At 44.8% G+C, this 13,759-nt stretch overlaps 1 protein-coding gene across 1 annotated transcript; it reads right to left on the bottom strand.

Annotated features, from left to right (window-relative positions):
- Nucleotides 1-1,915: 1,915 nt before the first annotated feature.
- Nucleotides 1,916-11,530, bottom strand: tcf20 (transcription factor 20; the record flags this gene model as incomplete). Its single annotated transcript, XM_083897028.1, has 5 exons — nucleotides 1,916-2,140; nucleotides 3,702-3,802; nucleotides 3,914-3,977; nucleotides 4,061-4,154; nucleotides 4,346-11,530. 5 exons carry the CDS (start codon nucleotides 11,528-11,530, stop codon nucleotides 2,088-2,090), a joined length of 7,497 nt encoding a protein of 2,498 aa, XP_083753154.1. The 3' UTR covers nucleotides 1,916-2,087.
- Nucleotides 11,531-13,759: the final 2,229 nt, after the last annotated feature.

Consider the following 13,759-nt stretch of genomic DNA (forward strand, 5'->3'; position numbering starts at 1 on the left):
TCCTAAAATGAGTCACTTTTACATCTGAAAATAAGGACGTTATGTAAGACATTTAAACGTTCACTTTAAGAGAAATCAAAAATTACATTTGAATGATTTGTTAAGCTGCTCAGGATATTTAAAAGTCCACTTCTTGACAGTTTGACGTGTTTTTAAAAATGCGTACCGACAGAGACATCGAACCCTTGACCTGGTCCAATTTCTTTTAGAGTGAAGATAATGCAGAATGGTGTTAAACTGCACTCTATTCATAGTAAAAAGAGGACACGTGCATTTAAGAGATTGAACCTGCCTAACATGCACAAACTCCACTGACCACGAACATGAAAAAGGTTCTTTTTAAGAAGTCAAAAGAGTACAAAAAACGGTTTCAGAAATAAGAAAAAAGGGGAGCATCGTTGAAGCATTTTTGATGTGTATTCATAATTCATATACATATTGACAGGTTTCTAATACAGCATGGTTTTTGATAGTGTAACTTTTCTTCTCAGCTTTTTTTTAAGTTTTTTTTTTTACAAGAATAACAATAAAAAAAATGATAAAGACGACACCATGTATGACTCACTTTTTTTTGTTTGTTTGTTTGTTTAAATTTTATGGCAATGCTTCTTTTGAATGGATTTTCACATCTCCCGATCACACACACACACACACACACACACACACACACTCTCACGCTGCTGCTGCTGCTGTCACTTACAAATGGAACCATTCAAAAGTACTTGGTTAGAATCTTGCGCTCCACTGGCCAGTGCAGATGGCCGATCACAGACTCTTGTATCGACACTTTCTCTCCTGGGTTTTCAAGATCCCAAAAAAAAAAAAAAAAATCATCATCACTGTCTGAGGGACCGACAGTCAAATGCAACTTCCTATGCAGAACATTCACACTCGTGCACCCAGTACACGAAAACTCTTCAGCGTCCGCCTCTTTTCTCTACAGATAAAGACGGCAGACGCGCATTCGTCCATAGTGTTATCTCCTCTTCTTACAAGGCTGTCCTTCTCTTTGTACATTACAAACAATTTCTTTGTACTTGAAAAATAAGACCGTCCATCTGATTTTTCATGAATACTATACTGTACCGTAAAAATCCCCAAGTTGATGAAAAATAAGAACACTTTTCAAAAAGGACCAAAATGGAATCAAAGACTCAGATATTGGCTATTTCTTTTTTTTTTTTTTTCATTTTCTCTCTCACGCTCGCACATACAGACGCGCAACTTCGCACACATACACGTGACTTTTTGAAAAAAGGCAACAGATGTCCGTTCTCTTCAAGGCAATAATGTCTTTGTGGCAAACTCCACCCCGACAATCCAAACACTCTGGCTCCTTCCTCCCTCTCCAGAAATGGGAGAGGAAGAAAAAAAAAGAAAGAAGAAGAAATAATCCAATTCATGTGCTGGTTAACTCAAGTAAAATACATCCATTTCATTTTGATGAGTAAATACAAAAGGAGGATACAAAATAATAATAATAATAATAATAATGATGATGAGGATTAAAAGAATAATTGTGACCATCCTTATATCGTGAGATAAAATACTAGACGCGAGAGGATACAACGTTCTCGCCTCGTCTTTTCTGGACGAGCTTGCTCCCAATGTTATGCAGCTTCAAAGCGAACAAAAGAAAACCTGGAAAAACCTTTTTTTTTCTCTTGAATTAAAAAAAAAAAAAAAAGGTAAACAATAATAAAGACGATGATAAACAAGTGTTTAACACTTTGATGGCGTCGCAAGAAAATCAAAGTAAGCCCAGAGAGTTTGCTTCCTTTGTTGTTTTAACGTTCCTTTAGTTCCTCCATCAGTCATGACATCTCTTTTTATTCCACTTTGACCTTTGTAGTTGTTGTTTTTTTTGTATTATATTTTCTTGTAGCTCTTCCTGTGTTGCATGTTCATGTTTTTTCTTCTTTGTTTTTTTTGTTTGTTTTTAAGAGCAATTATTTTCTCCAAAAAAAAAAAAAAAAAAAAGGGAGTTAATTTTCCGCCATTGTCTTAAATGTAAATAATGCTGATTCCTGTGGAGAAATTGTACATTCCCTTTCGTTGTTCTCCATCACAGATGCCAGTCCTGTCCTTTACATGTACGGAGCCGCATCAGGATTCTCAGTCTTCCACTGTCCAAAATAGCCTTTGGCAAGAAACACAACAAAAACAGAGAAGCATCATCATCGACATCCACGTATAACAGTTTCTTCAGCAGAGAAACAATAATAATAGCTTTGACACACATCCACCGGAAACCTATGAAAGTTTAGCGTACTATTGTACCGAGACAAATTTGTACAAAGGGGGTCAAACAAAGTAGTGCTGGCGTTCTGACATTTTGATACGATAACCGTCTCTCTTGTTTCCGAAATCCGCAATTTTTTACTAATAAAATTGACTCTACGACTCAGCACTTCACTAGCGTCCACGGGAAATCACAACGACAACACGACCTACCGGCAGCCACTTGTGAACAGGGAAGGCAGGCAACTGCTTGGGGCCCCGAGCTGATAGGGGGCCCCCCGACACTCGGAGCCTGAGGGCTGTTTTTACTGAAATGTGCAGTGACCAGTCGCCTCCCCGTCCCCCTTAAAAAACAATGGGCCGATTTGCAATGACATCTCAGTAGGAAACCTCCCTAAAGGGGCCCCACCTCACTTTAACCTGTGTGAAGTTATCGTTCTGCAAGTTGGAAAATGAAGAGGATTATTTACAGTGTCATGCATATCTTTAAGTTTATATAGTTTTTTTTTTTTTTAAAAGCTTTTTACAGTATTTTATTGTTCTTTACAATTATATTTACACATACTTTTTAACTACAGGGTTTTTCCATGTTAATTCATTCATTTCGGGGGAAAATGTTTTTGTTGGTGTCAGATTATTTATAACATAATGGTGATGAACACTGGTTGGAAGGGGCCCCTGGGAATTTTTGCTTGGGGCCCCTATAGACTGTAGAAATGCCTCTGAGCCTACCCTGTATCTAAATTACTCATCTGTGACATTTAAGGGAAAGGCTAAACGACATGTACTGAAAACTCTGCAGGACACCCACTGTAATCTGCTGTAATCTTAATTAAACTGAATCAAAAAATCAGCCACATGGCAACACATTACTGTCCATTTTCTGCAACCAAATAATGATGGAGAACGTTGTTTTCTATATTCAAATATATTTCTGGTCACTGAACAAGCTGGCATTACATTCAGGCTACCATTTAATGAGGAAAGTGATGTTTTTCCAGTCCAGAATTTAGTATGTGTGGGACAGAGAAGAATATAATAAACAACAAAATTAAATGCACAGTATGTCATTTCAGCCACTTGGGGTCCCGCAATGAAAACAATAACTAGTTTGAGGACGTTGGGAAGCAGCATGGCATCATGGGAACTGCTGATTTGTCTGGGTTTCCTGTGTGTTTGCGCTTTAGCAATTAGGCTGTTGTGATGAGTGACAAATAGAAAACAGTGAGATAAAAACAAAAACAGCACACTGGCTAACTAGTAGCACCAAATATTAGCCTCGGGTGTTATAGCAGAGACAGCAAAGTGGATGAAATGAATATAAATACACAGTTCTATTCTCTTGTACACAAAACAAACTGTATAGCGGTTGTCTTGTTGTCTTAATTGAATAAAGTGCTATTCCAATCCACACAAAAAGAACATACACAAAAGAAAAGTACAGCTGAGTGTAAACTTACAGCTCCCAGACTCCTGCATCTGTTCCTCCTCTTCATGTCTCTCAGCCTCTCTCTGACTGCTCCAGGTACACTGACTTGGCTGTCCGGATGCTCTGGGTAGACTGTGACAGAGAATATTGCCGGGGTTTACTAAGCCGCGTTTGATTAGGTGGTGAAAACAAAACAAAAAGTCGCACCAAATTTTTGAAAAAAGAAACAATACGGAAACGAACCTCTCCTTCTTTACCTTGTGCTTCGGACACCGCAGTGAGAAGTTGTCTTCATTCAGAGAGCAATCTGAGGGAAAGAAAGAAACTCTAAACACTGCACACTCACACAGACTCACACCAGTAGTGTCTGTAGTTAATGCATGCGCTCACCTGCTTCCATAGCACACATGTAGTGATATCGAAGTGTGCAGCCTTTACTGTAACAGCCCAGCGTTGAGCCGACCACCTCACAGTACGAGCAGCTCTGAGTCAGAATGAGAGAGAAGAAGAAATCAATACGTCTTAGAAACTGTATGACAGGGTGAAGGAGAGCTGAGGGCCTCGGAAAATCATAATCAATTAACTCTTTATTTTAAACCACTGTCAGACACAAGCTGCATTTCAAGCTATTAAATCAAGAGCAGAAAATGAGAAGCTGTAAATCTAAACACTCACTGTTTCCCTGGCGCCATCTAGTGCCTCCTGGAGGCCGTACAGCCTCCCGTTGACGAGGTACACCCCACTGGTCCACACGATGCATCCTTCGTGGACCCACAGCTCCTCTGGGTCCAGGGGCATCTGCGGAAGCTGAGCGAGTTGTGCCAAGGGTCCCAGAGAGTCCAGGGCCGGAGGAGGGGGCTGGAAGGGCAGCGACGCTTTGCTGTTGGACGGCACCATCCTGGGAGAATCCTCGCTGGATTTGTGTCTCCTCTTGAAGCGGGGATGCGAGGTCAGCTTTCTGTGTTGAGGTCGTTGTTGAGCTTCGTCTGTGGGCGTCTGCAGCTGCTTCTGCAGCTCCTGCTGGTCAGTCTCGTGGTCCGGCTCTCTCTTGAGCTCAGGAATGGGTCGTATATCTAGATTCATGTCCCAGGTAAGAGACGTTGCTTTACTGGTGGTGGTGGTCGCAATGGAGGAGAAGGAGGAGGAGGAGGAGGAGGAAGAGGAGGTGGTGTGACTGAGATGGCCAGCCACATGCATCATTAAATACTCTCTTCCACTTGGGGAAGCTGTTCGAAGTGGAGTGCTCAGCGATGTCGTGTTTGAATCGAGGCTGACTGCATAGTCGCTCTCGGTTGAAGGCTTGTTAAATTGAACCTCTTGAGGTTGTGAATCTTGGACAGAGCTCAGAGCGTTTGAGTTGGCGTCTGAATTTGGTCCCGTTTTAATTGCGCCTGTGGGTGCTTGACACTGTCTGACCTGAGGCTGATTCTTGGGGAGCTTTGCCGCATATTCAGCGGGATAGAAAGGTCCGTAGAGATCTCCAAGGTGTTTGTAATTTGCCCATTTCTGACAGAGGCAACAAAGCAGGCGGCCAGAGTGATTGGTCTCTGTGATCACAGGCCCCGAAACAACATAGCCGGATGAAGGAAGTGCTTTTCCTGACTCAAGTGTAGTTTCCACCTCATCGGAGTTCCTTTGCTCAGATTCTCTGTCTCTCCTTGATAACTGAGAGGAAAAAGCTGAGGTCAGGAGAGAATCAATTCCACTTGCGCCTGCTGCTTTCCCCCCGACTGCACTACGCTCTCCTTTCATTTTCTCCTCTTCAGCATTTACAATGGTGCACACTGCTCCAATCTCTGGTACTTTTTTTTCCACATGTATGTGGGGAACAAACAAGCCTTTTCTACTTGGATCCAAGAAAGCTCTGTTTGGGCGCAGACTGCTACCTCCCGCCAACGGTGTATCTGGGTCGTCTTTAGCCACTGATATTGCTGCTGCTGTTGTGCCTCTTCTTCTACGTCTCTGACGCCCTCTCGCTTCTAGTGGCTCATCTTCATCTTTGACACCTCTGCGCCTCCGCCGTATAGGTTTGACCTCAGTCTCTGGCTGCGTGTCCTCACTCTCAACGTCCACTTTGACAACCTGGGTTAAAATGGGTGGAGCCAGCAGGGGAGGGTCTTTATCATCCATCAGTGGAGTTACTGAAGGTGTTGGTGAGTTGCTGGTAGAATGCACCATCTGTGGAGTTGGAGCAGTGGCTGGAGTGGGTGTGGCTGGACTAACACCCATAGAAGTCGTGTTCTGTGTCTGGACTTGAGTCTGGGTCGGAGACTGTGTCTGGGATTGGCTCTGGGCCCGTTTTTGTTTATTCACGCTCCCTACAGGCCTGCCCTTTTTCTTACCAGATGGGAAATAGCCTTTAGGCACAAGATCAGAGGATTTTAAATCTTGTGGAGACAGACTGGACCTTCCAGAGGACATCTGGTGTCTGTTCAGCATGTGTCCTTGAGTCTGGCTATGGTGGGGTGGAGTGGTTCCATAGTAGTCGCTACCAGGATAGTCCTCGAATCCCATGCCAGATTCTTGAAGTTTCTGTCGGAGAAGGTTAGCAGCAGACTGCTCTCCCCGTCTTGTCTCGAGCTGCTGATAAGTGTTGGTGAAATGCTGAATATCTGACAAGGCTGAAGAGGACGGAGGAGGGGAACCCTGGACTGGGCGAGGAACAGGAGGAGGTGGTGGTAAAGGTCCGAGTAAAGCAAAGTCCTCCTTGTCATCAGATGCAGATGCCACAGCGGCACCTAATCCAAAGTCAAAATCTTGTTTGTGGGTTTGAGATGTCTGAAGGGGATCACATGGGTAAGCAGACGGAGGTAAAGGTCCAGTCTCATCAACTCCTCTGAAGGGAATCATGCTGCTCAATGAATGACTGTCATCCATGTAACCATCACTCCCTCCTGCAACTCGGGGGAAATGTGCAAGGTCTTGGTCCTGTGAATCATTAAAAGTTGGTATTTCTGGGTGAGAGAAACCAGAGTAACTATTTGAATCATCGTCAGCATGACCTGGTGGCTTTTTATTATTTGGGGTGATTTTCTGCACGATCGCCTCCAGTTTCAAGCCTCGCCCTTTCCTGGGAGCCAAAACCTTGGAATTACCACTTGATGGAGATAAAGCTTGTGAATATGCGTTTTCTCCATGCATGGGGGAAGACAGCCTGGGACAGGGAATATCTGAACTGGTAGAGTCCTCTTCACTGTGATGGCTGATGTCAGTCTGAGCCCCAGGGGAGTGATGGGAGTTTGTGGCAGCCCTTTGCTGAGATGCATCCTGCAGCTGCCTTTTGGCGGGAATAGGGGAGATAAAAGAACGAACTCTCCTCCTCAGTATTAGTGGATTTGTGTCTCCAGAACCTCCTGCTTTTGTCTGACGCACCTGTGGCACAGTAGAGTTCATGTCAGCTGGAGGCTTGATGGAACTGGTTGTGGGAGGAGGGCGGGGATGTTTGGTTTCCTCTGTGGATCCTCGGGCACCCTCAGGTTCAGCAGCATTTTGGCCTTGAATCATCTGTGAGGGAGCAGGGCCTACTGGAGCTACTGGGGCAGGAGGAGGGGGAGGTGGTGGGGGCTGTGTTCTGAAGTAGGAGTCTCCTTCCATTATTCTTGGAGCTTCTCTGCCTGGGTGCGTCGACTCCCACATTTTCATATCAAAGTAAGGGCTTTGATGATGCAGCGATGTTTTGGTTGAATGCTGTTCACCGGGCATTTCAGTTTGGGAGATCATCCTCTGTCTCTGCTCTGATGGGTTGGCCTTGTGTCTTCCTGGAGAGATGGGCTGCATCATCATGTCCTTCGATGGCCTGTTCATTGCTTTCACCCAGTCGCTCATCTCATGCGAGTGATGAGGGAGACCACGAGGGTGAGGATACATTTGAAGCTTATTTGCGGCTTGAGCCTGGTGGGACATGTTGTGGTATGGATGGTGAGGGGGGAAATGGGGGCTACTGCGTGGCATTATGTTACCATCTCTTGTATCTCCATATCGATATCCAGGAAAACTGCTGCCACTGCCAGTTGATAAATCAACAGTGTGAAGATAGGACTGGTGCCTTGAAGGTGAAGATAAAGGATTAGAGCTCATAGGATGAGAAGACAAGGGGGGCATGTCCACATTTCCTCGCCTATAGGGGTCAGCGTTCATTACAACAGACGGATGAACGGACCTGGGATGATATTCCATATCGACGTCGTTAGCTCCACCACTGCCATGATGATCAGTTTGTGAATTTACATCTTGGTCGATCTCTTTTGATATCATTTCCATTTTCACTTGTTTCTCTCCTGTATCTTTTTTACTCAGATCACTGGCTGCTGTTGGAGAGGAAAATGGCTGTTGAATCACGGAGGCGCCACTCTGACTTTTTTCCCGCTCTCTCTCTCTGTCGCACTCTCGGTCCCTTTCTGGTGTGCTGCGTCGGTTTGGCGATACATCACAGATGACAGAGCGTCGCTCTGATGGGGCTAATATAGAGGCTGATGGTTTTTGAGTCTCAGTTTGACCAGTGCTACCTGTGAGCGGCTCTGGCTCTTGCAAAAGCAGCTGCTGAACAGCAGACGATGGAGTAGACGCACTAGATAAAACTTTTCTCTGTGGCAGAGTATAGTCGGCTAAGTTTATATGTTTGGTTGGGGGTTGCTGAGACTCCGTAGCCTGTGGTAAATGACTCTGGGACACAGCCAAGTCAGGTTTGTCAGCATTTGATACTTCCGACTTAACTGAAGCCTGAGGTTCTGTGGTGACAAAATCAGGCTCACTTCCATGTCTCAGGTTTGGATGCGAGGGCTTTGCAGAGCTGCCCATTTGGGCAGAATGACCTGAAGCTTCAATTAATCCACTTTGCATCCTCATATTCTCAGGCATGCCATATGGGTGTCTGGTTTGAAACTGTTGTTGGACTTGGAGATGAGTAGGAAAGGCCTGCTCTGGTCTGCTATAACGTCTATCTAAATTATAACCTTGAAGAACCTCTTGTAACAGACTGGGAAACTGTTGCATCTGTGAGTTGTCCTCATGAACTTTACCCCCTGCCCCTTGCCCTCTCTTTACCAACGCCTCTGCTACGGAACCAATGTCTTTTGGATTCACTGGGCCATAAGCTGTTTGTGACTGTTGATATCCCAAGTATCTGGAATTTGATTCCATTACAGTCGCAGCACCAGTCCTCCCCCTCTTCTTCATTGACAAATCTGAGCCATATGTTGATTCTGGGTAGCCATATTTATGCGGTCCAGACTGAGGAGGATTTTGAGGCCGTCCAAAGTTTGATTTCTGGTGGTGGGAGGAATACAGACTCAAATCTATTCCTTCCTCTCCATTATGACTGTTTGACTCTCTCAAATAAGAGTGTGACTGTTTCTCTTCATTAACGTTGTCTTGAGGGTGCTTGCCTTTTTCAGCATGACTCCCCTCAGATCGAGCTGAAACAATGACGCCAACACCACTTGCAGTTAGCTGTTCTTCAGAGGCATGCTTTTCCTCCCTCTCATTATTGTGTAATCTAGATGAAGTGAGCAACTTATTTTCTTTCTCCTGACAATTTTGAGTATTGACCTCTGTATCTTGCCGCATTCGGCTTCTGCCTTTCTCTGGTTTTCCAACAGGGCACTCACTTTCATTTTTGATGACTTCGTTTTTAACCTCCGTTGCCATCCTGTGGCCACCTCTGTTGTCGTTATACGTTAACCCAGGCTCGGGGAAACGGTTTGGCTGGAGAGGCGGAACACTGGAGGAGGTGGATGAAGGGGATGATGAAACTGCTGGAGTTGAATGTGAAATGGGTCCAGCCTCTGATGACTGACATCCAAAGGACGGAGACGATAAAGAACAAGGATCATGAGCTGCGTTTGTTTTTGCTTCGGAAACACTTGGTTCTTTTGATAGTGCGCCCGTGTTGGCTGTTTTCACACTGGATGCTTGTTCAGCGTGAGGTTGGGTTTGACTGTGGTGATAACCAGCTCCTTCAGATCCACTGCTTGCACCACTTATCTGCCTCACTCTGCCGTGTTCCCCCTCAGAAAACTGTTCCTCACGCTCCATCTTGGTACCCAACGATCCTCCAACTGACACCAAGGTGGAGTCCTCATCGGCACCGGCATCTAAGCTGGCACCATCAGCACTCCCCACTGCACTTCCATCTTTGACTGTGCTCGTACTCGAGGCTGCACTTGCATTTCGACTCCGTGGCTGTGAAACGGACATGCCATGTATTGCCTGTTGCATCAGCGCACCATCTTTTTTCTTCTGCGAAAGCACTGTGTCCGTGAGGAGCATATGCTGAATTGTGTTTGGTAAATTGGCTACTTGTGAGCTCAAGGCATTGAGACTATTCAGGCCTGCATCATGGATTTTATCAAGAGGAGAAGATGTATAAACGTCTTCTCGGGTTCCCATTCCTGCACCTAGACCCATTTTGTTGCGGCCTGTCGGAAGGAGACTGCTCCCTCCTACTGAATTCATGCTGTGAGCTTTATGACTGCCACTGCTTCCACAACTACTTATGCTGCTATTCGAGTTGGGTGTGGGACTTAACTGAGGCATCGTCTGCAGTAATCTGCCATGACCATGGCTGCTACGGGGGTTTGATGTCGGAGGATTTGAAGGACCATGACCTGAGGGGTTTCCATGTGCCTCTGGAACACTCATCAAAGGGGACGGTGAGGAGCTACAGCTGGGAGAATGCACTGCTGAGGCAGCTGGAGATGGGTTTGAGATTGGGCTAAAGTTTTGGTTGATTTGGGTTTGTTGAGCATTGGGGTGCATTGGGGATTTGGCTATTTCTTGAGAGGCTGCTTGAGGTATACTTTGATTGGAGGCTTGATGATGTTTAGTGTACAGAGACCCTGGAGAAGGGCCCTGGTGCTGCATCTTGAGAGAATTGTCATAACCTACCCCTAAATTGTGCTGTGAGTTGCGGTGCTGTAGTGTGGCCTGTTTATGAAGAGAATGTGTCTGTGGGGAATATCCAGGATAATTTGAAGCATGGTAACTCTGTTGTACATTCTCCATTGGCCCCACATTGTTAGCAGCAAGTGAACTGGAGACAGAGTTTGAACTGGAGTTGAGACTGGGAGAACTGTTGACTTTGGATTCGAATCCAGTGCTAGCTGCCCCATCAAGATATCTCTGTGGTGGGGGGCTGTACATTCCTGATGCCCCCGAGGATGCTCCACTCTGTGGGGAGTAGTGTGGGTACGGTAGGGTCATTCTGTGCCCGGAGTGGGGATAGGTCCTATGCTGCTGACCATGGTGGACAGTTGGGAAGTTTTGCCCATGCTGACGATGCTGCATTTGAGAACCTGGCACTGACTGCATTGCAGGGTTCTGACTCATGTTGTACTGATGAGTAGGTGAAAAGGCTCCAGCACCAGCACCTCCACCTGAAACACTACCAGAACCATACTCTACTGGATATGGAGACATCAGGCCAGATGATGGCGCAGAGCCAGATCCAGCATGGCGGTAGTGGTGAGGTATATGTCCATCAATATTGGGGTACCCAAAGCCAGCCCCGTAAGCCATACCTCCCCTTCTGTGCCTGTCCTTTCCACCCATTGAAAAATAATAATCCACAGCGTCCTTTCTGTAGGGGTTGTTGCTATTACCACTGTGAATGTTACCCTGTGTTGGTGGTGCCTCTATGGGTCCTCTGTTTCTCGCAGTGTAAGAAAGCATGTGGCTGGCTTGACTGGGGTGGTGGTGGCCTCTGTGCAGACTCTGTTGTTGCATCCCTGCATAATCATCCGTTATCCGTGGGGAGATCTGGGGGTCTGCTGGCTGAGGGGGATATGGAGCCCCCCCTCCGCCCCTCCCACTGAACCCATGGGGTAGAGATGTGGGAGCTGGACTGTTAGGAAAATTCTGCATTTTTTCCCCCAAAGTCTGTATTAAAAAGTGAAATTTCTGTCAAAGAAATTGTCTAAATCAGGGAATGTTTCTGATCAGGAGCTGGAAGGCTTATGGCAGTAACCATAAATGAAAAAGAGAGTCTATGACCTGGCAGTAAAACAAGAAAATGCTTTTGAGATCCTCAAAAGAGCTACAGCAGATATTACAGATGTTGTAATCATGCTTTTGTAGCAGAACGTTGAACAGATAATGCTTTTTTTTCCTCCTCAATATATAAAAAGGCCAAATGGCACAACTCGGTGTGATGGTTGTTTTCACTTAAAAATGTTTGCTTATAGATGGGTCTCAAAAAAACAAAATTAGTAAAAGAATAAGTAGCGAAGCGAGTTCCTACTGCAGATATGTAGAAAATTAGAAGTGTGAAGTCATCCCACAAAGCTAAAGCGGTTTGGCACTGAGCAGGCACACCACCATACGAGATGCTCAACACAGCAAATGTCTTTACACGTGTATGCTCTGCTGTAATAGCAGCTCAAGCAAGCACATCTATGCTTGGATTAAAAAGACTAATAATCCAATAGCATTTTGAACAACAACAACAAAAAAAATAAAAAATCTCAAAACCATTGAGACTGTGTTCCGTCACAGTAGTCCTTCACTTCCTCAAAATGTTTGACCTGACTCACACCTCTGTGAGGCAAAAACTGCATAAACAGAATCAAGAGGGCTGAACACAGCCCCTTACTTAACACTCCCGGAGGCAAACACTCCATTGATATTCTCATTACTTGTGGATGCTAAGTGTAATGCTTTTAGAGACGTCCTCTTTCTTGTTCATTCCTTTTTCAAATGCTGCTTTCTTTCAGCTGCTGCTGCATGCATTCATTTGGACTGCAGAGGTCTTTGGTCCCCGTTTAAATAATTGTTCTTTTCTCAAGTCGCCATTCAGATTCTTCTTGGTGCTCTCCTGTGTTGAATCTTCAGCACACAGCCATCTTATCTTGGTTTTTTGCTGTAAACCATAATTTAATTCTACCTAGTTCCATGGCAACAATTTTCTTAAAGGAGGGTAATCCATTTATTCCACTTCAAGTTCAGTCCGTTCAAGCTCCAATTCTCTGCTTCTTCTCAGTATTTCCATGTGGATCGGTTCGTTTTCCAGGATTTCCTGACCAGATGACTTGAAACTCTGCAAACACAAAGGATAAATCAAAAGGGTTAGCATCAAATAATGAAAGAGCAACATTTGTTGACTACCTCCTGTGCCAAAGTTCCTTCTGTCGTAATTAAATACAAAAAAAACGAGCGGTCACATAATACTCCTCAAATTCATTCTGGGCTGAAGACAGTTTGATATTTAATCATTCAGGTTGCTCTTTATTCGTCAATTTAATTCAGTTTTGTGGTAAATGTGAAACAATTACCAAATGCAGGCTCAAACTATATTGATGAAATTAGATCTGAGCCTTTGCTTTCATTTCAAAACTGCTGAAGCTGCACTCGTGGCAAAAAGAAAAACAACAAGGATCACCAATTACATCTGTATTTACAATTCAGTGGATCGTCTCATATAATGCACCAAAAGATAATTCCACAGGTCTATCACAAATAGATAACCCTACAGTCATGTTAACATTCCTTGTGGCACATACGATCCACTCGGCACTCCTCAGTTCACTGTGTAAAAGGCTGGTAGCGTCATCTCGACACTCCTGTTTTAATATGCACTGAGGGTACAGCCTTTACTGTGGCTGGCGCTTTTACATGCCTAAGCTGTCTCTGCTGGCAGATAACAAACAGAGCTGATGGAGAGAAAAGTGGGTTGGCAACAGCACAACATTAACAACAAAGCAGCATGAGACAAAGTCACAGACACATGTAAACAAACAGAACTGTGGAGCCAAGACAGAGGCCCTGCATCTCCCACGTCTTTACAAGGACACTAAACGCCTTCAACTGTCGGGGTGTTTAACTCGTTTTAACGGCCTTTAATTATTAGGGGTTGAAACTTAAAAAGGGATGATGCCACGTTTATGGGGTCAGAACACATCGTTACCACGTGTGACACACGGTTCTATTGTTTGTTTCAAATACACTGTAAAACGGTTAATTAGCCAACAAATTAGAGCGACTTTACGCGCAAGCGTAGACTCAACCTGAGCCTCGTGGCTTAGAATTCTGGCAATCCGTTCAATTTTGTTATTTATAATTAATCCTGATCGGTTTTCACTGTGCAGGCAAATCCCT

This window comes from Microchirus variegatus (assembly GCF_963457635.1).
Source record: "Microchirus variegatus genome assembly, chromosome: 10".
Taxonomy (NCBI): domain Eukaryota; kingdom Metazoa; phylum Chordata; class Actinopteri; order Pleuronectiformes; family Soleidae; genus Microchirus; species Microchirus variegatus.